Source organism: Malus sylvestris, chromosome 1 (genome assembly GCF_916048215.2).
Source record: "Malus sylvestris chromosome 1, drMalSylv7.2, whole genome shotgun sequence".
Lineage (NCBI taxonomy): Eukaryota > Viridiplantae > Streptophyta > Magnoliopsida > Rosales > Rosaceae > Malus > Malus sylvestris.
Window position 1 is genome coordinate 23,506,032 of NC_062260.1, and position 24,048 is coordinate 23,530,079.

General features: G+C 38.4%; 2 protein-coding genes and 3 long non-coding RNA genes across 6 annotated transcripts in view; 3 read left to right on the plus strand and 2 right to left on the minus strand.

The window, feature by feature from the left end:
- Positions 1-1,753: 1,753 nt before the first annotated feature.
- LOC126631100 (uncharacterized) lies at positions 1,754-2,641 on the plus strand. Its single transcript, XR_007626238.1, has 2 exons — positions 1,754-2,009; positions 2,299-2,641. It is a non-coding gene; the product is annotated as an uncharacterized LOC126631100 (long non-coding RNA).
- A 55-nt stretch (positions 2,642-2,696) lies between these two features.
- On the minus strand, positions 2,697-3,209 carry LOC126631108 (uncharacterized). The gene is made up of 2 exons (XR_007626239.1): positions 3,130-3,209; positions 2,697-2,967 (listed from the first exon to the last, which is right to left on the minus strand). It is a non-coding gene; the product is annotated as an uncharacterized LOC126631108 (long non-coding RNA).
- Positions 3,210-6,997: 3,788 nt separating this feature from the next.
- On the minus strand, positions 6,998-9,069 carry LOC126626582 (chlorophyll a-b binding protein CP29.3, chloroplastic-like). The gene is made up of 2 exons (XM_050295954.1): positions 8,411-9,069; positions 6,998-7,529 (listed from the first exon to the last, which is right to left on the minus strand). Exons 1-2 carry the CDS (start codon positions 8,939-8,941, stop codon positions 7,209-7,211), a joined length of 852 nt encoding a protein of 283 aa, XP_050151911.1. The 5' UTR covers positions 8,942-9,069; the 3' UTR covers positions 6,998-7,208.
- Positions 9,070-10,000: 931 nt separating this feature from the next.
- LOC126593697 (uncharacterized) overlaps positions 10,001-24,048 on the plus strand; it is a 35,297-nt gene continuing 21,249 nt past the window's right edge. The window contains exon 1 of the long non-coding RNA XR_007613020.1: positions 10,001-10,043. This is a non-coding gene — a long non-coding RNA (uncharacterized LOC126593697). The remainder of the gene's footprint in view (positions 10,044-24,048) is intronic.
- On the plus strand, positions 10,960-14,131 carry LOC126593562 (high mobility group B protein 1-like). Of its 2 annotated transcripts, none has more exons than XM_050259690.1 (8): positions 10,960-11,128; positions 12,074-12,161; positions 12,306-12,434; positions 12,529-12,586; positions 12,700-12,744; positions 13,148-13,228; positions 13,313-13,396; positions 13,878-14,131. In XM_050259690.1, the coding sequence occupies exons 2-8, from the start codon at positions 12,091-12,093 to the stop codon at positions 13,920-13,922; spliced, it is 513 nt and encodes a 170-aa protein (XP_050115647.1). In that variant the 5' UTR covers positions 10,960-11,128; positions 12,074-12,090; the 3' UTR covers positions 13,923-14,131. The 2 variants fall into 2 exon arrangements, with proteins under 2 accessions (XP_050115647.1, XP_050115693.1); XM_050259736.1 differs by lacking the exon at positions 10,960-11,128 and adding an exon at positions 11,189-11,263.

The following is a 24,048-nucleotide window of genomic DNA, read 5'->3' on the forward strand; positions in this document are numbered from 1 at the left end:
GTGTATTCTAAGTTTAAAGTAGAGCATACTCGACATCTCACTTTGGTTTTGAAGATATTGAAGGAGCACCAATTATATGCTAAGTTTAGTAAATGCCAGTTTTGGTTAGATCAAGTAGCATTTTTGGGGCATGTAATATCAACTCAGGGTATTCAGGTGGATCCACAGAAAGTAGCTGCAGTCTAGAATTGGGAGCAGCCACAAACCGTCACCAAGGTATGGAGTTTTCTCGGCTTAGCAGGTTATTACCAACAGTTTGTTAAAGACTTTTCAACTATAGCACTACCACTGATGAGGTTGACTAGAAAAGATGTTAGATTTGAGTAGGACGACGATTGTGAGGGGAGTTTCCAGCAGCTAAAGTATCGTCTCACTCACGCACCTGTTTTGGCACTTCCAGACGACGATGGTAATTTTGAGATTTTCAGTGATGCTTCTCTGAATGGCTTAGGTTGCGTGTTAATGCAACATGGCAGGGTAATTGCATATGCTTCACGACAATTGAAGCCACAAGAGATGAATTACCCTACCCATGATCTTGAGCTAGCAGCCATTATTTTTGCCCTGAAGATTTGGAGGCATTATTTGTATGGAGAAAAATGTCGAATTTTCACAGATCATAAAAGCCTCAAGTACCTTTTCACCCAGAAAGATCTAACCTTCGACAGCGGAGGTGGATAAAATTAGTCAGTGATTATGATTGCATGATTGAGTACCATCCTGGTCGTGCAAACTTGGTGGCTGACTCGCTTAGCAGAAGATCACATGGCCGACTTAATACTTTATATGCTTGCCATATCCCTTTCCTCACATAATTAAGATCTACTGGAATTGATTTGGGAGTGATAGATCAGGAAGAAGCTTTACTTGTTAGTTTCTAGGTTAGACCAATTTTAATAGATCGTGTGCTAGAAGCTCAAGTGGAGGATGAGGAATCCCAGGAATTAGCAGAGGTAGTGTCACGAGGGAAAAAGAAGAATCTTAGGATTCCGCGTGATCTAGCTGTTTTCTTAGCTGGGTCGTCATTTTTTCCTTTAAATTCAGTTGGGTTTTTGTAAAGTTTGGAAATTTCAGGGATTTTGGTGGGTTTTTCGTATGAGTTGTGTCGACAGCGGATAAAAGTGGTTCTGCGGGGGTGAAAAGATGGTGGGTTAGGGTGTTTGATGGTATCTGGATTTCGTATGAGTTGTGTCGACAGCGGATAAAAGTGGTTCTGCGGGGGTGAAAAGATGGTGGGTTAGGGTGTTTGATGGTATCTGGATTTGATTGTTTTAAGGTTTGTGAGAAATGGGTTTGAAAGTTGATGACGGTAAAGTAAAGGCCTGGGACATCTGCAAATCGAAGGTAAGGAGGAAGAATAAGCAGACGTCAGCTTTGCATCACTTGGCCCTCAAGCTCTTGAGCCACTGATTGGAGCTGGGCCTCTCGATCGAGCACCCTTTCATCCACACGCTAGCATGGGTTGGAGCTTGCAACTCTGGTTATTGGGTTGGTGGAATGGTCGGTTCATCGGGCTAAAGAGTACGGTAGAGTTGCTCTAAGTTGCCGTTTATTCCAACTACCAGACTTGGATCATCTTCTGAGCTAGCCCCAACGGAACCTAGGGATCAATTGATCCCAACCCTTCAATTTGATCATACGGCTAAGAACGGCCAATAAGCTTTCAAATTGTTTCACATAACCCAAGGCAATTTTGTTTGCCTTATACCATTCCCGTTCATAATCCACTTCTTTCTCCTCTTTCCCCCTAGTCTCCAGCTTTTTACGAAATTCCTGCTTCCCTAATCTCCAGCTTCCTTCCTCCGAAAAAAAAATCCAATTCCTGCATGCAATTTGGTGGCGGAGGAGGAGGTGAGCCTGGCTGGGGTATGGGCCCGAATGGCTGTGCTGGATCAACGTCATCAGCTGCTTTGCCGTCTTCATCGTCATCGGCCGCGTCGACGTCGCAATTGGGTTTTGATTCTGTGCAGCATCAACAACATCAACAGCAGTAATTGGGGTCTAGACAGGTAATGATTGATTTTTATGGCTGGAAATTTGGTTTTTTGTGAGAATTTAGTTGAATTGGAATGTGGGTTTTGGAATTTGGAATCAGATCCTCTCCTGATCTCCACCTTTATTGGCTTTAGGGTCCGTAACTCTTTCTTCAAGTAGAGGAATTTATGGAATTTGTTTCAATTAGGGAGAAAACGTTAGGGAAAAAGTCGAAAACAATAAAAAATTGTTACATGTATAATGTATTTGATGCAGAAGTGAATTTTTTCTTAAGTTTTTTGGAAATTTGTGTTTTGATTTCAGTTGGAGGCATAATTTGTAGAAAAGATGGCTATGGTTGATGAAACCTTGTACCCAATCGCCATTTTAATTGATGAGCTGAAGAATGAAGACATGAAGCTCCGTTTGAACTCAATCCGGAGGATTTCCACGATTGCCCTTGCACTGGGAGAAGAGATATGTAGCTATTGTTTTTTGGTCATCATTGGATTTCCTGATGTACAAGAAATCCAAATGTATTAGGGACTCACTAGAGAATGCATGAGTTAGGGCATGTAAAGCTAGAGGTTTTTTGTAAACCATAACCTGTTATGTAAATGTCTACCTCAATTGATTATGTAAATGTCTACCTAACGTTCATCTTTTACTTCTTAAAGTGAAAATATATCACATGTGTATTTCCTTAGAGCTATGTCTATTCAGATAAGAATCTCGTTGATTTATTCTTCAAATAATATGCTCCAACACAGTCAGTTACACCAAAAACAAAAAGTAAAAAACAGAGTACTCTGTACAAGCAAAAAAACAGAGTACTTCATGCAGTTAAGGTTCTGGGCAAAAGGAAGGATCTGCTGAATGGCAAGTTCTGGAATCAAACTTCGGCAAAACTTAATTACTTTTCCTGCAGCAGCTATTCGTAATTCAGCCTTATTATCTCTTTGAAGCTGAACATATGCAGGCACCAGGTCCGACCTAATATATACCAACATCACCACACTCATCAATTAATTTAGAACTTAACAAAGTAGGTAGAGAGAGATCAGACAATTGATTCACATTTACATAATCACAACATCCTAATCCAAGTAATACAATATTCACAATAAAAGCCAAGCCACAAAATAAACTGACTACCTTGTAGCTTCTGGACCAACAACTTTACACAACTCGTATAATTTATTCACAACCATGTACCGAACACGCCAAGACTTATCCTAGTCCAAAGAAAAAGTTTGCATCATGAACTAGGGTAAGCAATATGAAACAAATTACTCGGGCTGTAAACCATTCTCTAGCAGCAAGTCTCTGTATTCAAAATGATGTATGGAGAGAAATACAGATAAGTCGTTCCAATACACTAAGGTAGAGCATTCTCATAGGGATAACGTGAACAAAATATAAGTTCTAGTGGATTTTGTGAACATTTTATGAACTGGAAAGAAAATAAAAGAGATAACGAAACTTTTGAATTGTGAACCTACTACCATGGCATTTTATATACACTCTACAACTCAATTCGCCAAGTCAAACCACAAGATCATGTGTCCAGAGTGAAAACGTAATGAGAAGGCAAACAACTACAATTAAATAATGGAATAGGATCAAATCATCTAACCTTAACCAAATGAGGGAAATATTCAACCCAGAACGTTGGCATGATCCACACCACCCACATAAAGGATAAACACCCCTAACTCTTCCGCCATTGCCAGCAGCACTTCATCATCGTCGTCATTGTTCTCGCTAAGGAAAGGAATCAGTTCCTTCTTGGTCATCTCTTCTCCCAGTGCACGGGCAATCGTGGAAATCCTCCGGATTGAGTTCAAATGGAGCTTTATGTCTTCGTTCTTCAGCTCATCAATTAAAACGGCGATTGAGTACAAGGTTTCATCAACCATAGCCTTCTTTTCTACAAATTATGCCTCTAACTGGAATCAAAACACAAATTTCCAAAAAACTTTAGAAAAAATCCACTTCTACATCAAATACATGTAACAATTTTTTATTGTTTTTTACTTTTTCCCTAACTTTTACTCCCTGATTGAAAAAAAATTCCATAAATTCCTATACTTGAAGAAAGAGCTACAGACCCTAAATCCAATAAAGCTAGAGATCAGGAGAGGATTTGATTCCAAATTCCAAAACCCACATTCTAATTCAACTAAATTCTCACAAAAAAACCAAATTTCCAGCCACACATATCAATCATTACATGTCTAGACCCCAATTGCTACTGCTGATGTTGTTGATGCTACACCGAATCAAAACCCAGTTGCGGTGTCGACACGGCAGATGACGATGAAGACAGTGAAGCAGCCGATGACGTTGATTTTGCATGGCCAACCGAGCCCACTCCCCGGCCAGGCCCACCTCCTCTTCCGCCACCAGATTGCATGCAGGAATTGGATATTTTTTTTTCAAATGAAGGAAGCTATAGATTAGGAGAGGGGGAATTTCATAGAGAGCTGGAGATTAAGGGGAGAGAGAGAAGAGAGGGAGGTGGATTATGAGCGGGAATGGTAAAAGGCAAACAAAATTGCCTTGGGTTGCGTGAAATATTTTGAAAACTTCTTGGCCACATGATCAAATTGAAGGGCTGGGATCAATTGATCCCGAGGCTTCGTTGGGGCTAGCTCAGGAGAGGATCCAAGTCCCCAGCTACCCTTAAGGCAACATATATTTGTGAAAAATATCTATTAGGTAGTTTTATTTAGGGTAAATTACATAGTAATCCCTCAGGTTTGAGGTCTATTACAACCCCATACAACAACTTTAAAAAATTTCACTTTCATACCTCACGTATTATTTTATTTCAAAATAATACATCTGTTACATTTTCCATCAATTGATCCGTTAAGCGCTGACGTGGCTGCCACATTTGTGCTGATGTGGTTGCCACGTGGCAAAAAAGATCTTTTATACATTAAAAATATTATAATATTAACCCTATTTAAAATTTAAAAAAAAAAAGCTGAAACCCAACAACCCATTCCCCTGACCCTCATTCATTCTTTTCACTATCTCTATCTCTCTCTCTCTCTCAAACCCTAAACCCCCCAAAATCCCCAAGTCCAAAACCCACACAATGCAGCTCAGCTGACGCCTTCCTCCTCACACTCACACTCCTCACGACCCTCACTGAAGCGAAGGGCACAACATCACACGCTGCCACCCCTTCCGCCATGTTATCAGACCCCTTCTTCGACCTCTCCGACTACCTCACCCCCACTGAGGATTGATCGACAATACCCAACGTGGCCTCCGACCCACCCCTTATCTGATCTGACCCAGCCCACGGAGATCGTCTCGGCCCCGTCGTCTTCCGTTGATCGGGACATCCCAACTGACATCGACAAGACGTCGTCGTCTCAGAAGAACGAAACGAGCGCTACGGCAGCAACGACCAATACGAGGTTCAACTATCTCTCTTTCTCTGTAATTGAATTTGTTGAAATTTGTGCATTTCGGTCTCGATTGGTGATTGAATTGGTATTTGCAATCCCTTAAATTTTCAGATAAGAGTTTGGAATTGATTTGATTAGGGTTCTAGGGTTTATTTTACTCGTTTTATTTGTGATATTGGTAAGAGAGGCTCAAAACAAGTTGAGCTTTTTATTCAACTCTGACGGGAAGGAAGAGATGGGTAGGGGTGAAAGGCATGGACGGAAGGGAAGGAAAAGATGGGTAGGGGGTGGAGGGCATGGACGGACAGGAAGGAAGAGATAGGTAAGGGGTGGGATGTGGGGTTGCGGGGAATCATTTCTGGGTTTGGTTTTTTTTTTTAATAGGATTAATATTATAATATTTTTAATGTATAAAAAAAATTATTTGCCACGTGGCAGCCACATCAGCACAAATGTGGCAGCCACGTCAACGCTTAACAGATCAATGGATAAAAAATGTAACGGATGTATTATTTTGAAATAAAATAGTACGTGAGGTATGAAAGTGAAATGTTTTAAAGTTGTTGTATGAGATTGTAATAGACCTCAAACCTGAGGTGCTACTATGTAATTTACCATTTTATTTATTTAGCTTACTCTTGAACTACCCATTATCAATTTTCTTTTGGGGTCAATTTATCTGCTATTATTGGATATCAAGAGAGGGTGGGTGGCGAGAGAGATCCTCGTCAGATTCTCTTTGTGAGAATTTCTGGATCCTCCAATCACATCCCTTCATCATACATCATGCTGCTTGTTTTCGCCATGTACTATTTATATTCAATTTTAAATAAAAAAATTTACAAAGATTTATAACCGCACAATATACGATGAACGAATGTGATTTGAGAATTCCCGGAATCCTCACAAAGAGGATCCGGCGAGAATCCTCACTCAGTGGGTGGGATGTGATTGTGCAAGACACTATGATGATAAGATGTTTTAGGCAGCTAAGACTGCTAGTGCCCATTGAATTTGCACATCAAGGTTTAATATAAGAAAGTTTTAACGAAACACGCCAAATATTAAACAATTGATCTATTTACATCACATATCTGAATACACTGTGCCAATGATTGGAGATAAGGTGATCCAAGGTGGCTAAAATAGGTCCTTGGAGTTGAACCTACAACTCCACAAAATCTTAATTTGAACATAAAATAAAGTCCACTAGTTCTTGAACCTCATAAAAGTCCACACCTCCTACACATCGTCCAAATTATGCTCATCGATATGTTTGGCCCTTATTTTAGGGTAAATAATGCAAAGTTACAGTCTTACTTAAAAAATTACTCGTTAAAATATTAATAGTTTCACATATTTTAGTATGTTACAAACTTTTACCACACATATGCCAAACAAAGTTTTTTGTTCAAACGATATTCAAAACTAATTGAAAGGTGAATTCAAACGAACTTTGATACAAGAAGCCAAGTTGGTTACACCCAACATGTCAGGCGTTTCTTCTTCATCTTTTTTTTTTCTTATTGATAAATTGTTCATAATGACGTCCGCGGTAATGACAATTTGATTATCTGTTTTTTCTCCACAATTATACATTTGTAAAATCAAAGCATTATGAGTTTATAAGTGTACAAAATCACATCACAATTCGCATAAATATAGCAATTAAATATATGATAAAGAGCTAAGGAGGGCCATATATATATAGGTGATAAGGGTACTCTTAATCTTAGTCTTGGACTCTTTGGCTAGAGAGGAATAGACTGATACAATTAAGCTTGATTTTTTCTTCTTCTTTTAATTATCTTATTTGTTAAAGGTAAGAAGAAAACTGATAGGTCCCTTTCCTGTGACAGCAGCTTGGATTCCAAAAATGAGGAAGACGACCATGGCAAGACGGGCATGCTTGATCTCAGCCAGTTGAAGCCTTTCAAATTCATCGGGGTCGGAGGCCAAACCCAATGGGTCGAAAAACTTGCCACCCGGGTACAACCTCTTCTCCGGGTCAAGCTCGGCATTCCTCTGGAACTCAATGTAGCCAATCACCAACACCTCGATCCATATCAATGTGGTGATGGAGAAGGGAAGTGGAAGGCCAAGGTAGGACGATCCTTCGATCAACTCAACCTGTTGAGTCAGTAAAAAGAAAATTAGTCGTCGACAATTTATAGTAATGTTAAATTACGTGATGAGTGTTGTAAACATAAGAAGATAAATCTCCGGTTGTGGGGCAAACTTTCTCAGATTATCATGAGCACTAATAGGTTAAGTAAATTATTGTGTGAGATGTATAGAACAAGCCTGGAATTTGGAATGGTGTGGCTTTCATTTTCAGTATCTCTATCATCACATTCATCGTCAATAAGGACCTTACCTTTGGAGTTAGGACCATCATATGTTTTTTGCATGGATTATACTAAGACACGACGACGAAAACGCTGTGCCAGATATATGTATATACTCAGCTCTTTATATAATACTTACAAGATACGAGATACGGCCTATATATGTCATAAATACAAATTAAAAAAAATGCATTTCCAGGACAAATAAGAAGAAAAAGCTTCAATGGGCACATGCACATCTTTATCTTTATCCACTCTTGAATGTTTTATATCTAGAATCTATGTATAAAATAGAAGATATATTTATTAAAATACGATTTTTAATATCTTTATATAGCTGAAAAATTCGTCAATTTTGACTCTATGGTTGATGAAAAAAATCAAAAAAATTACATTAGATTATTTTATCTGTTATCAACATAGATGAAAGATTTGAACTTTGGTGTTTTTTTATTTCTTAAGTTCTTGATAACTTTTTTGTACGTATAAACTCTATGATTTACATACAGTGTACATGTATTAAGCAGTCAACTGAGATCCATCGCACTAGCTAAACATTTTCATTAGAATCCTAAAACTAAAACAAATTTGGAATAATCAAATTAATGAAACTTAATTTAGCATGTGATGCACATACGATGTATTTTAGATTAATTAAGTAACCTTTCCAGCGTCTTGCCATGCAACACCGGTGAGTCCCTCAACGGCAAGAGCACCAAGCGCTCCTAGCATGGCCCACCTCCCGTGAATCAGCTCGCACTCCCTGAACCTCTGCAGCCCAAAAACCTCCGTGTACGGCTGAAAAGGCGTCGGATTCACCTCCACGGTCTCGATCCTTGTCCCGATGATGTCACCCGCCACATTCTTGGCCAGGTTCTGGTCGAGCCCATCGTAATCGTACTGCAAGTACTCGGCGGGCTTCCCCAACCCAAAGGGGTCAAACCCACGGTCCCCGGGCAGAGACCCGTCAAGCCACTCTGGCGGTTCAACACCCGGAAACCATACCAGTCGTTCGCCGTCATCAAACTTTTTTTGCTTTTGCTTTGGCGGTGCAGGTTGTGGTGACTTCTTGGTGCCGAAGCTGAAGCCTCCGAAGCCGCCAAGGCGGGCTTGGAAGCGTCCGAAACTGGGCTCTGGGGTTCGGAGTTGGGATCCAAAGAAGTGGGAGGTAACGGTGGCTGTGGCGGCAGTCATTGTCTCAAAAATGGAGGAGAGTAGGGTGGTGGGGTGGGACTGTAAGCGGAGAGCTATATAGTGTAAAAATAGTGGGAATTTTGTGAAGGATGTGTGTGAAATGTGAATGTTTAATTTTAGGCCTTACCTTTTGGCAAAGCCTTATCTTTTGGATATGTATGTACTATGTAATTTACGTAGGTGTGGGGTTATGCCTTCATCATCAGTCTCAGTCCTCATAAAAGGGATTGCGATTCTTTCTGGATCTCATACTTCGGAGTTCACAAATTGAGAGATATGGAATGCATAATATAAAATGAACGGTCTAAATTTTTTGTTTCGTAGGCTCTAAAGTGTAAGATTTGGAAATGATCTCAATCTGAATATGCACATGTATTTTAGTCTTTTACCCCACACAATGTATAGTTTTATCATAGAATTGTCATGTTACACTATGAACATATAATACACAGATTTCTCAATCTGTGGTTCAATATGTGATTTATATTCACCGCCTAGCAATATAAACATTTTGAGGTGGTAATTCTTTAATGTAACTGTCACATCATCACGTATATTATCAATTTACTTATATTATAACACGTAAATCTTTTTACTAGTACTAACTTTAAGTAAATGATATATTAATTACATTATTCACGTATATTATAGTACATAAATTAATAACACCACATCATATTTCACCATCACCTTATATTTTCTCCAATAAATGGGAGCAATGTGCTTCTTAAATTCATTGTAATTGTGGTAAGAGTGCTTCTTAAATTCTTAAACTCATTATTTTCTCAAATAATGATGCCAAAGCCCAACAAAATAAAGGCCTTGAAAGTTGGAAACCACCCATGTATGATCCCAACTCCCAAAATCAGGTCCGAAACCGACTTTAGGCCATGAAAGTCCAATGACAGATTTCAACCCAAATAAAAAAATAAAAAAATAAGTCCAATGACAGATGGACAAAACTTTCCATGCATTCATCTATAAGAAAACTAATGAAAATAGCTTAAAAACTTTAAGTTTTAACGAAAAAAACAAAATAAAAGGTAAAGTGAATAGTACTAGAATTGACTTTTTAGTGTAAAAAATATGGTTTTTCGTTAAAGTGAACAGTATCGAAAGCTTTTCGTTAAAGTTCCCTTCATCTATTTCGAGAGGAAATATGTAAAAGTTTGTAAATATTTATTTATATATTAAGATTTTAAGTTTGATTCCGTTGTTGTTGTATAATAATAATAATAAAAAAAAGAAATAGAAGAGAAATTCCACGAATGAGGATTCTCTTCAGATCTTATTTGTGATGATCCCGGTAATCCTCTAATCATGTCCATTCATTGTATATCATGTGGTCAGAAATCATTGTAAATTCTTTTATTTAAAATTGAATATTAACAGTACCTGACGAAAATCGATCGTACGGTATACGATAAACAAACATAATTAAAAAATAGGATCAAAAGAGGATCCTCATTCCACCAGTAAAGACCTATAACTCATGACGTTAGGTAAAATATAATATTTTATTTTATACACATATAATATTGCTTTGCATAAAACCAAATGGGATTGATGTGCTCTAGCCTTCTGGGTTACACTTTGAAAACATCATTCCTAATAGACAGACATGACATAATAACTCTCACCATTTAATTATTAAGGAATTTTTGTGTACGACAATCATACAAAACAAACCATTCAACTTACTAATAAATATCGAAGTTGTATTTAAACAATACCAAATAGTATCGGCTTTAGGTTTGCTATCTCCTTTTTATGTATCTCTTTACTAATATTGCGACACATGATTTTTGACGCTATCCAATCAAAACCCCTCAATTATCTTGTATGTATGTGTATACATGTGGCATGACCTGAGCCCAAAAAAAGAAAGAAATTAAAAATAAAAAAGAAAGAAATTAAAAAAAAAAAAAAAAAAAAGTTCACCAAAAAAAAAGAAAAAAAGAAAATAAATGGTCAACCAGCTCAGTGGCTCCAGACGTGTCAGCTGCTAGAGTTCACAGACATATCTTCTTGGCATCTCTCTCTCTCGATGGACCGGATGACTTCCCACAAATATCTCTCTACTTTTTATGTCTTTGGTTTCTTAGCTTGAACTTGCTTTAGCCACACTACTCTCTCTCTCTCTCTCTCCTTTCCCCTGTTGCGTTCGCTTCTCTCCAAAACCAAGAGGTATGCGATTCTTCCATTTTCTTTTACTTTTCTCTCAGATTAATTTATAAATTTTATTATTTTTGCTCATATTTTCAGTCTGCTGATCATTTGTTTGCATAATTCACTTGCCTGTTGACAATTTCAACCATCTGGGTTGGTGATCATTCTATTTTTCTTCCTAGTTGTTTTATTTCTTTGATTTGGTATTGATAATTAATTCTGCTTGGCTGCTGAGAAAATATAGAAATTTTTACTCTTCTGTCAGTAGTATAACTTGCTTAAATTTCCTGGAAAGTTGAACTGAATGGTTTGACTTCTCAGATTCAGCAATGGTTTTCTTAAGGTTAGAATTTAATGTTAATACAGCATGGTATCATAACTTTTGATAACTCGAAGAACATCCTCAAAAGAAAAAGGAAAAGATTAATAACTTGATGAAAAGTCATAATTAAGGTAAAGATTAGTGGTTTGATTAAAGAGAAAGTGTTTTTAGCACTTCAAAAATGTCATTTGCACTCCTTCCCTCTGTATTTTCTGTGCACTAGGTTGTAGTGCTTAATGGCATTTTACGAGGGCAAATAGCAGCTCCCTGACTATTATCCATAATTAGTATATTTTTTTAGGGTAACATGCCCGTTTTGCGGCCTGAATTTTCACCGCTAGCGTTAAATTAGGGCTTGAACTTCTTTTTGGCCAATTCCGTACTTCTTCAAGGGAAATGATTTTCACACACCCCATGGCCAAAACGTAAAGAAGGGTTTGTAGGGGGAGAAATGGATTGTGAAAATCATTTCCTTTTTTTTTAAATAGGCCAATGTAGGGTGTACTGACAACTTTTTTGGACGTCATCTATTATTCCGTCCAAAATGTCATGTGCACAGGTTTCATCCATTGTTACTACAATATCTGTTTTCTTTCCGTTGGACTTGGCAGTGGTGTTTTAATCTAATTGTATGTTTCCAGAAATCAGTCTGTTGAGAATGAAGGCTTCCAAAGGCAAAGGACCTGTGAGGAAGGACAAGAAAGAAGTATTAAAGCCTGTAGAGGACGTGTAATTTTCTTTAATCAAAATTCTCTATATGAACTACTATCTTGAGTGAAACTTTAGATTAATAATTAGTGAGGCAGTGTCAGATGTGAGTCTTAAATAGCGTTCCTTGAAATTTAATATTATGTTTAATTTTCTTCAATTCAGAAAGGTGGGAAAACGAAAGGCGGCGATTGAGGCTGACAAGAGCCGCCGAAAACTTGCCAAGAACGCAAAATTGGGCAAGAAGGACCCCAATAAACCAAAGAGACCTGCGAGCGCTTTCTTTGTTTTTCTGTAAGTACTCTCTTTATATGAGATGGGCGGGGGAAACATGTTAAGACTTTTAAATGAATCTTATAATAAGTTGCTGTTTAATTAATTAATGTAGAGAAGAGTTCAGGACGGTTTACAAGAAAGAGCATCCGAATGTGAAAGCTGTGTCAGCTGTAAGCAGCTACCATACTTTATGTTTCATTTAGTAGAGAGTTGTCTATTTTAGTTTGGTAGGTATTTAATCTTTAGTTGGATATTGATGAGATTACTGGATGCTTGAATGAAGGTGGGGAAAGCTGGTGGAGAAAAGTGGAAATCTATGTCACCTGCGGTAAGTCATACTGTATAGGTATTATCCTCTGAAAGTAACAGTATTGGGATGTATGGAGGATGATATAATGTGCTCTCACTGGACCTAGCTATGCACAAAGCAATTTAATGGCTATGGAAATTTGTTGTGTGTCATAGCCATTGTCATTCGGGTAAATGGCTTCGTAGTTGTTGCCTGCCTGATGAACTTAAAGGGCAGAAGTGTCGAATGGTGAATTTTCATCTTCAATTGTGTACCAAGTTGGTAATTTAGCTGAATATTAAAATAGTCAGTGAGGAAAGGATCTATAAGTTCTTAGTTTCTGTAAGCTTAATTCTCTTTTTGTAGATTCAGTCCAGGTCACAATTGATTGGTCCCTTGCATTTATTGTCTAATTTATTTTTTACTGGGCCGGCATTGGTAGGAGAAAGCTCCATATGAAGCTAAAGCAGCAAAAAGGAAAACGGAGTATGAAAAACTTATGAAAGCTTACAACAACAAAGAGGTATAAATGGACTTGCACGTTAATAGAAACAAACCCTTCATCCTTTCTCTATCTTTAGTTTCTGACTGTCACGTCTTCTATCAGGATGAGACGGAGGATGACGAGGAAGAAGTTGCTGAAAAGTCAAAACCCATTGCGAAGGTTGTTGAAGAAGAAGAGAGTGCCGAGGTAATCTTCGCAGCCATATATGAATCCTTGCACGGCTGCGCTGTACTATTGCTTGCTTTGTTCAGTCTTTGATACTTTCATATCTTGCATGCATTCTGATCTTTCATCTGATGCTATCAAGATCTTCTTATAATATCAGAAAGTTCAAACGTATGAGCTGCATTTTATTATAAAAATGACGTGTAAAATCAACTGCAATTTCTGTTGTGAACAAGTAGTTCATGTTGCAGTGAGTCAGATAGATACAGTTTTTACCTGAACAAAAATGAATTGCTCCTACTTTTAATCGGAAAAAAAAAAACATTAATTGTTCCTACAGTCCTACTATATACTCTACTAGATTGTCAAAATGGGATGCATGAGGTTCATCTTATATTTGGAAATCATTTGTTCCCTTGTTCATACTTGACTAATTAGGATTGCTTTCATCACGGGGGCTTCTCTGATCATGTTAACATAAATTGGAATTTTCAAATTGCAGGAAGACGATGAAGAAGATGATGACGACGATGAAGATGAGGACTGATCTGGCGTGCCCTGTTGATCCATAATCATTCCCACGGGATGGGACTTGTACTATGACACCTTTCACTTATGTTAAATATGCTTGTTTATTTGAGAGGGAAGCATCAAGCATGCCGAGCCCTTGCATCTTCTAAGTAGCCTTTCTAGGTTACATCATCTATATGTACCTTGACCACCATTGTTGTATATATCGTGTTTAAACCGTGTTCATTGGCCGTGCAGGATATGATATCTATGTTCTTCTATTTACTAAATTAGAGATGAACGGGTTGATCTTTGATATGGAAGGTGGAAGCGATTAAGAATCGTTTTACGAGTCATCTACTGATTATCCATCAGCATTTGCTCTCTCTTCTCCAAATCGAGTAGCACACTTATTCCTGAAATGATTTCGTTTCAGTTGCCGAGTCATGTCATGGAGTCATAAAGGATGGCAATTTTACCTGACAAAACCCGACTCCTGCCGGGCCTCGGACCGGGTACGTTTGCCGGGCCTTGGACCGGGAAGGTTTGGGGAGAAAAAACCAGGGAAGGTTTGGAGAGAAAAATATCACGGATGTGTGTTGACACGGGGAAATTTTATACCTTTCTGGTTTGATCAAAGTGTGGAACTTCCAATTTTGTATGGCGTAGAACGGAGGGAGGGTAAACCGGACCTCCTTCCCTACTGCCATCATATCACGGGAGAAATTCTTGTGTCCATCTAGAGGACCAGTTCATCTGTATACTTAACACACAATTAAGTGTATCCCTAATACATAGGGTCTCACTTCGTTATGTGTTGAGGTGTACGGATGATGTGATCCTTTAGAGGATATGGCTCTCAGCCTGGGCAGCTGAATGATGACATTTGATATGGAACATTTTCAAAGGGGAGGCCCAACCGAGGCAAAACGAAAACACAAAATGTAACCACCCAAAGAAAAGAAAAAAAACAAATCCTGTGATAAGTATTTTGGGATTAGGGTTTATGTGAAATTATGAAAAAGCTAATGCTTTTTAGAACAAATGAAAGGGCAAACCACTTTCCAAGCAATTATCTTTATCTACACTGAGCTTTATACATAAGTCTGATCAAACAGATGGATTATGCTGTAAAGAAAATAGATTAGACATTATAGTTACAGGAAAAAAACTATCAAATGGTGATAGGAAAATTGATGAGAGAATTGCCATGATTTCACACCTGTCGTTGTCGGAAACATGTTGTGAGAAAGTGAGAAATGTGATGGTCACATGGTCGCCAGTAACAAAATGTAGCATGCCGCAGTGCATCATGATAAAATTCCATGATTTCATCATGTTTATGAGATATAAATTCCATTTAAATGATCACATTCCATGCATAATCCTCAACACTAATCATGTTCAATGTCATTTCCCACCCAAAACCAAATTACCACACAGTTACTATACTTGTTTATGTCGGAATTTTGTCGCAGTGATTAGCGGCCGCATGTATGCTGTTCCAATAACTCTTTTTTTCTTTTATTGTAGCAAAAGCTAATTATAGGAGAGTTTTACATTTTTTTCACCGACCACTCATCCTCTTCATCAGTATCATGACATGTTAAGGATATTGAACGACAATATCTTGGAGTATCATTGAATATTGTGTGTCTTCCTTAGTTATAGGAATAGTTTGATCCGTGTAAATTATGTATTGATATTCATGGTTGACTTCTTAGAATAGCTTCATGTATTATTGTATAAATCTTGTACTCCATGTAAAGTAGAATTTGCATGAAATCAAACTACCATTATTTTCTCCCTCGCTTATCCTAAATCCTAGAAACCCAAAACCCTAGCAGCTTCATATTTTTAACATGGTATCAGAGCATTGTTTCTGGTGACTCTGAATACCCAACGTTTTCGCATCTTAACCAAACAATACTATCATCATGAATGAATCAACAGCCAATCCAAAACCAACAGAGATGTCTACTGACATCTCGAACCCATTCATATTACATCCATTTGATCAACCTGGGAACATTTTGGTCTCCAAAACTCTTAAATGAGACAACTACAACACATGGAGCCGTGCTATGCACATCAATCTGAGTGCGAAAAACAAGCTGGGCTTGGTCGATGGAACCATTGACCTTCGTGCTGAAACAGACAAACAATTTGTATTGTAGCAATGATGCAATGACATGGTCCTTGCATGGATCCTGAACTTTGTGCATGAAGACATCGCAAACATCGTTTCTTACTACACATCAGCAGCAGATGTGTGGGTAGACCTGCGTGATCGTTTTTCCCAAGGAAATGATTCACGCGTTAATCAAATTAAGAGAAAAATTGTTGAGCACAGACGAGCAACAATCGATCTCAGTCTACTACACGAAGTTGAAGGCATTATGGGATGAATTGGCATCCTACCATGAGCCTTCAACATGCACTTGTGGGGGCTTGAAGAAGATTAATGAACGAGATGAAAAGGAAAGGGTGATGCAATTTTTCATGGGATTAAATGAATCTTATGTCGTGGTATGTGGGAAAATCTTGTTGATGCAGCCACTCCCAGACACTCGGAAGGCATACTCTCTTGTTCTACAATAAGAGAAACAAGTGGAGGTATCTCTCACCCGCAATAATAACAACTTACATGCCATAAATGCGACAAGCAACAAGGAACCTGCTACACAATGAGGTAATTTGTCCTTTAAATGCTCCTATTGTGATAAAAATATCACACTAGATCGGTGCTTCTGTCTTTATGGCTTCCCGTCGGGGCACAAATATCAGGGCAAGAAGGTAACACCTCCTAACAAGAGGAAACATGCGGCCAACCAAGTGAAGACTGGCGATAAAGTCACCAAAAACGTTGATTAGTACCACAAAGGAACCACCAGTGACGGGCCCAAATTCATTGCTAAAGAGTACAATCAACTCATGGCAATGCTTAAGAAAAACAATCTTGACGGTAACCCACAACAGTTTGCAAACGCCATAGGTACACTTACACCCTTGTCTAATATATCAGAAGTTTTACCATAGAAAACCCTCTATTGGATCATTTATAGTGGGGCAACAGAACACATCTCTCATTCACCTCACTTACTTGACAAGAAAGCCTCATCTATGTTTGAGTCTGTACACATGCCGAATGGGGGCAAAGCCACCATATGTCACATCCTAGCCCAGGGCGGACCATTTCCCAGGCTCGCTCCACCACCATAGCACGATATTGTCCGCTTTGGGCCCCAACCACACCCTCACGGTTTTGTTTCTGGGAACTCACAAGCAACTTCCCAGTGGATTACTCATCCTGGGATTGCTCTCGCACGCTACTCGTTTAACTTCGAAGTTCCGACGGAACCCGAAACCAGTGAGTTCCCAAAAGGCCTCGTGCTAGGTAGGGATGAGAATATACATTTAAGGATCACTCACATGGGCGATGTGGGTTGTTACAATCCACCCCCCTTAGGGGTCCGACGTCCTCGTCAGCACACTTCCCGCTAGGGATTGGCTCTGATACCATTTGTCACATTTCAGCCCGGGTCTACCACATCCCGGGCCTGTTCCATCATCGTAGCATGATATTGTCCGCTTTGGGCTTACCATTCCCTCACGGTTTTGTTTTTAGGAACTCACGAGCAACTTCCCAGTGGGTCACCCATCCTTGGAGTGCTCTGGCCTCCTTCTCACTTAGCTTCGGGAATGAGAAGGAGGCTAGAGCACTCCTAGGATGGGTGACCCACTGATAAGTTGCTCGTGAGTTCCCAAAAACAAAATCGTGAGGGAATGGTAAGTCCAAAGTGGACAATATCGTGCTACGGTGGTGGAACGGGCCCGGGATATGGTAGACTCGGGTTGGGATATGACAATTCAGCCTGGGGTCCACCACGTCCCGGGCTCGCTCCACCACCGTAGCACAATATTGTCCGCTTTGGGCCCCGACCACGCCCTCACGGTTTTGTTTCTAGGAACTCACTCGAGAACTTCCCAGTGGATCACCCATCATGGGAGTGCTCTCGTGCGCTACTCGCTTAACTTTGGAGTTCCGGTGAACTCCGAAGCCAGTGAGCTCCCAAAAGGCCTCGTGCTAGGTAGGGATGAGAATATACATTTAAGGATCACTCCCCTGGGCGATGTGGGATGTTACACCATAGACTCTGTTGGTTCCGTTCAAGTCACTCCTCTTATTAAACTTGATGATGTGTTACATATGCCTAACTTTCGAGTCTATTTATTATCCGTTAGCAAACTCACCGAGTCCTTACAATGGATAGTGATTTTCTTTCCCACATTTTGTGTGATACAGAACATGGATACAAGGAGGACGATTGGCCTAGGCAAGTGATATAATGGGCTCTATTACTTGTCGTCGGCACAAAATCCTCACCTTGCCCACAACGTCAGCCGTCATTCCAACCTTTGGCACCAACGCTTAAAACACCCCTTCACCGGCCCTCTATAAGTTTTGACCAAGCAAGTTCTAACTATTATGTTTGAATCGAGTCATTCGTGTGACATTTGCCATGTTGCTAAGCAAACTCGTTTATCTTTTCCACTACTCGTTGTGATATTTGGGGACCCCATCGAGTCAATTCCCATTTGGGGGCTCGATATTTTTTTACCATTGTTGATGATTATTCTTGTTATACTTGGATTCACCTTATGCATTTTGAAGTTTGAAACATAAGGCTTGTTATGCTCTTTTATTGCTTGGGTTCAAACACAATTTAATTGCATGATCAAAACACTTAGGGCAAATAATGGGGTTGAATTCACTTCTTTATGATCATTCTTTGATAGCAAAGGTATCATGTTTCACACATCTTGTCCTTCAACTCCTCAACAAAATGGGGTAGTTGAAAGGAAACATCACCATCTTTAAATGTTGGGAGAGCACTTCGATTTCAAGCCAATTTACCTCTAACATTTTAGGGGAAAATGGTCAAACCGCATGTTATTTAATTAATCGTTTACCCACACCACTCCTTCAGCACAAAACTCCTTTTAAGCTTTTACATCATACCCATCACGATTTTAACCACCTCCGAGTTTTTGGTTGCTTATGCTATGCCACAAATCTTACTCCCACACACAAATTTGATCAACGTGCTCGGAAATGCATTTTTGTTGGATACCCTTTTGGTAAAAAAGGCTACCATTTCTATGATCTCACTACCCACAAATTTTCCACTACTCGTGACGTTGTCTTTCACGAAGATCAATTTCCCTTTCTTTCTCAGCCACCAGATCACCAACCTGATAGTGTTGTCCTACCTCTACCTTTTGATCTCCCTATTTCCACACCTTCAGAACCTATCATTGATTCTCCCACTACCATGCCCTTACCACCTCCCACGGACACATCTCCACACCCACCACCTCCCACCAAGTCTACCCCCCACCTTCACTCGACCTTACTCCTTCAACCCATTCCCCTTGCTACTCGACACTCCCATTGTCCCATTAAACCCTTTGTGCGACTCCAGGGCTACCATTTATATCATGTCCAATCACTTGCTCTTGGTGCCAACTCCTCATCCATGTCAGGTACTCACTATCCATTATCTCACTATGCTTTTTATGCTTATCTTTCTTCTTCCCATCACTTTTTTGCATGTGCTATTTCCACCCTTGTCGAACCTACCACTTTTGAGTAGGCTAATAATGATATTCAGTGGCAAGCTGCCATGCAATCCAAACTCCTTGCTCTAGAACACAACAATACATGGACTCTCACTCGTCTCATTCCCGGTCATCGGGGCCATTGGTTGCAAATGGGTCTATAAAATCAATTACAATTCAGATGGTTCTATTGAACATTATAAAACTCATCTTGTTGCTAAGTGTCTTCGCCCATGTTGCCAAACTCATTATAGTTCATTGTCTTTTGGCCGTGGCTTCTGTTCGTCATTGGTCTCTCCACCAAATGGATGTCCAAAATGTTTTCCTCCATGGGGACCTCGGGGAAGGGGTGTATATATAGCTGCCTCCTGGTCTTCGTTGGCAGGGGGAACATAATGTATGCCAACTAAACAAGTCACTTTATGGGCTCAAACAAGCTTCTCGTAGTTGGTTTTCCAAATTTTCCACCATCATACATCAAGCCAGATATCAACAATCCAAGGTTGATTACTCTTTATTCACCAAGGTACGTGATCACTCATTCACAGCCGTACTAATCTACGTCGATGACATGATTATCATAGGTAATGATGAAGTGGCCATCCGTGACCTTAAGCAATTTCTTCACACTCATTTTCGAATCAAGGACCTTGGACCATTAAAATACTTTCTCAGCGTATAAGTGACCTGGTCTTCTCAAGGCATCTCCATTTCTCAACGGAAATACACACTTAATATTTTTTATGAAGCTGGTTTACTTGGTGCCAAACCTGCAAAATTTCCCATGGAAGAAAACTTGAAGTTATCTCTAACGGAGGGACAAGTTCTTCACGATGCTTCGAAGTATAGGAGGCTTGTTGGCAAACTCATTTATCTTACGATCACCAGACTAGAGATTTCATATATATGCAGTTCATATATTCAGTTAATATATGCAACAACCAAGAAAACCACATCTAGAAGTCGTTTATCACCTCTTGCGTTACTTAAAAAGGGCACCTGGACAAGGACTTCTATTTCCTTCAAAAGGGGACTTAATGTTGACTGGTTATTACAATGCCAATTGGGCTTGATGCCCAATTACAAGGAGATCCATCACAGGCTATTGTATATTTCTTGGTGGTGAATTGGTGTCTTGGAAAACTAAGAAACAAACGACCGTTTCTCGATTTTCAGCAAAAGCGGATTATCGTGCCATGGCTTTTACTACATGCGAGCTTACATGGATGAAATATTTATTAGCTGACCCATGAGTTGATCATTGTGTGCCAGCAAAGCTACATTATGACAATCATGTTACTATACATATAGCTGCTAATCCAGTGTTTCATGAGCGCACCAAGCACATAGAAATCGATTGTCATGTCGTTCATGAGTGCATTTAATCAGGGATCATCACAACAACTTACGTTCGTACTGAAGCGCAATTAGCTGACATGTTCACCAAGCCACTTGGAAAAGCTATGTTTCGATCCTTACTTGGCAAGATGGGTGTGATTGACATTCACACTCCACCTTAAGGGGGAGTATTGAACGACAATATCTTGGAGTATCATTGAAGATTGTGTGTCTTCCTTAGTTATAGGAATAGCTTGATCCGTGTAAATCATGTATTGATATTCATAGTTGACTTCCTAGAATAGCCTCATGTATTATTGTATAAATCTTGTATTCCATGTAAAACATAATTTGTATGAAATCAAACTACCATTATTTTCTCCCTCGCTTATCCTAAATCCTAGAAACCCGAAACCCTAGCAGCTTCATATTTTTAACAAGTATTGAGAAAGGACAACGTATACACGTGACAACACATTAACCAAATGACTTTTTCTTGTTTGAGAGACGATCTTTAATGGTCTTGTGTATGCATGTGCAGTAATACAAATTGTTGCTAAGATGATCAACTGAATTTGTTTATCTTTTTTCATAGGCTGGCAACAGAACTTTAGCTCAAGATCTAACTGTTTAACTTTTGGAGTTCAAATCTATACTATAGTGAGCACTATCGAATAGATGTGAATGGCATAAATTTTCCTAAAGAAATTAAAGAAAACAAAAGTGGAATACCGACAGTAGATTTATAGTAGGTAGGTTTGTCCACCATTTTTCAAACAAACAACCAAGATGGTACGCGTCTCGAATTCAAAGGATAAAACCCTAACCCTGTTCACTTTTGCTGTTTCAAACTCTTTCTTGCAAGTAAAAAAAAAATGATGTGGTGGTTGATTAATTATACAAATTAATCGTAATTACGAGATTAAATTAGTGGATTATAAAATGATTGGTGGAGGGGTAGAAAGTCTTGAATGCTGCAGTAGTGAACCAAATGACAGAGGAATTAAGGACATGGTTTTGAATTATGAGTGGGGGGTTTTGGATTAATGCCACTTGATTAGAGACAAAGCAACCAAACCCTAAAGATTTAAAGGGAATTTGGCAGACAATGTCAATCAAGTTTATCAGTAATACTTTATAGAAAAAAATCAAAATCAAAGTCATTAATATTTTAATGAGCTTTTGGTAGAGTTTCTAAAGATCCATTATCTCCGATGAGAATTGACTCCAATGGTTTTGGTACCATGAACATTGTTGAAGCATACCCATAAAATTGGGTATACCCCACTACACCCTCCCAAGCTGACCTTTTCCAATTTCTTTAATAATACTTCACAACTTAAAAGATGAGTAGGAGTTTCTCTTAAAAATTGTTTGTTGCAGATTCATAGAATTTCATGTTTATGATTAAAATCTGTCATATTATACATTATTATCTAAAGATGCATCTGTAAAAAAAATCAATTAAAAAATAAGGTTATTTAGTTATTGAACTGTATAAAAACAGATGAACGAAATTGGTAAAAGCATATGAAGCGTCTGTATATTTGCTACAATAGATTGACTAAATGACCTTAGTTTTAATTCATTTTTTGTAGAGATGATTTTTACAGGGTGATTCATAGTATGAATGATTCTGGTCATAAACACAAAGCTCATTCGAACACAAAGAATTTTGAGTAGGAGTTCCTATTTGTTATTGTTCAAAAAAAAATTTCAACAAAACTTCTTGTAAATTGTAATTATTCTCTTCCATTTGGCAAATAAAAAAGACAGAAAAAGAATCCTACCGTGCGACTCGCATAATTTCATACCCTTTTATAATTCCTCTCCTAGCTTAAGCTAAGACAATCATAGTAGCTAAAGATACAAACATGTTCATTGAGTGTATATTGCATGCTCTACATATGGGAGATAGGGACACCAACGAATCAGTCAAATAGCTAGGAGAGATGTTTTTTTATTTCTTTTTTGTTATAAAAATGTTATTTTATTCCACAATTCTCACCTCGTAGATAATTAGGGGTGTATTTAATTGGGAATTTGAAACCTGCTGTTGATGTGGAAGTCAAACTGGTGGACAGGAGGAGACTGAAATGCCTTTGTGAGTCTTATCGGTCCCCAGAATGGGTGAATAATTATGGCTTGCCACCAGTTATCCCCCTTTAAAATAAAAAAAATGGGAATAGTACGTTATTCATTGTAATGAAGTAGAAAACTTTTATGAATTTTTATGGAGTTTAATTTATTTGTAGAGATTCCATGTAAAATTTTGATTCAATTCCCTCGAAATCTCATGGGAATATGTGAGATTTGTGGATACTTAAAAAACACTACAAAATCTCTCTAATTCCCTTTAATTCCTCAACTTTCTCAAATTCGTTAAAATCAAATTCTAATTGAATACACATGAAATGTTATAAACTTCTTCAAAATCATAATTGAATACACCCGGACTTAAGGATTTTAATAAACTATCTTAAAACCTTGATTGAATACACCCGGACTTAAAGATTTTAATAAACTATCTTAAAACCTTAATTGAATACACATGAAATTTCAGAGAATTATTTAAAATTTTGATTGAATACCTCTATATTCATTAAAAGAATTCCTCAAAATCCCAATTGAATACACCCCCTTAGATAAGAAATTTAAGATCTTTATTAGGACTTTTACCATATATCTTAGTCAAAGTTAAGGTACAAACAACTATCCAAATGAAAATTTTTAATATTGGGAGTTGGAAATCTAGTGGAAATTGAAGTGCATTTTGTCAACTAGGTTCAATAACTAGACTGGATTATCAATTAGACAACTACCAAACTTTAAGAAAGTTGAGAATGTGAAACATATAAATAATTGATTTCTCTAGCAGAACTGTAAGCACGTACCGAAGAGAAATCAAAATAGAGATCTTAACTTTAAAAAAATTAACAGTAGGAAACAAAACATGTCTTATTCATACTATCACCCTGTAGACATTGAAATTTCGGTGAACTAAATGTTCACCAATGCATTAAAGTTTCGACATGCCAGAGCATACGTGGTATGCGCCATGTGTCTCATAAATCGTAAGCGTGGATGTGACTCATCTAAGTTGGACGAGTCATCAAGAAAGACATGTGTCAACACTTGGCGAAAAGGAACTATTTGATTTTAATTTAATTAAATCAAATATTAATTGATGAAATCAAATCACG

What these genes read in the sequence shown, in the direction of transcription:
- LOC126626582 (XM_050295954.1), bottom strand. Translation starts at nt 8,941, where the DNA reads ATGACTGCCGCCACAGCCACCGTTACCTCCCACTTCTTTGGATCCCAA. An exon ending in CATGGCAAGACGCTGGAAAG is followed by an intron (nt 7,530 to 8,410) that starts GTTACTTAATTA and finishes CTGACTCAACAG; the next exon opens with GTTGAGTTGATCGAAGGATC.
- LOC126593562 (XM_050259690.1), top strand. Translation starts at nt 12,091, where the DNA reads ATGAAGGCTTCCAAAGGCAAAGGACCTGTGAGGAAGGACAAGAAAGAA. An exon ending in TTAAAGCCTGTAGAGGACGT is followed by an intron (nt 12,162 to 12,305) that starts GTAATTTTCTTT and finishes TCTTCAATTCAG; the next exon opens with AAAGGTGGGAAAACGAAAGG. An exon ending in ATGTGAAAGCTGTGTCAGCT is followed by an intron (nt 12,587 to 12,699) that starts GTAAGCAGCTAC and finishes GCTTGAATGAAG; the next exon opens with GTGGGGAAAGCTGGTGGAGA.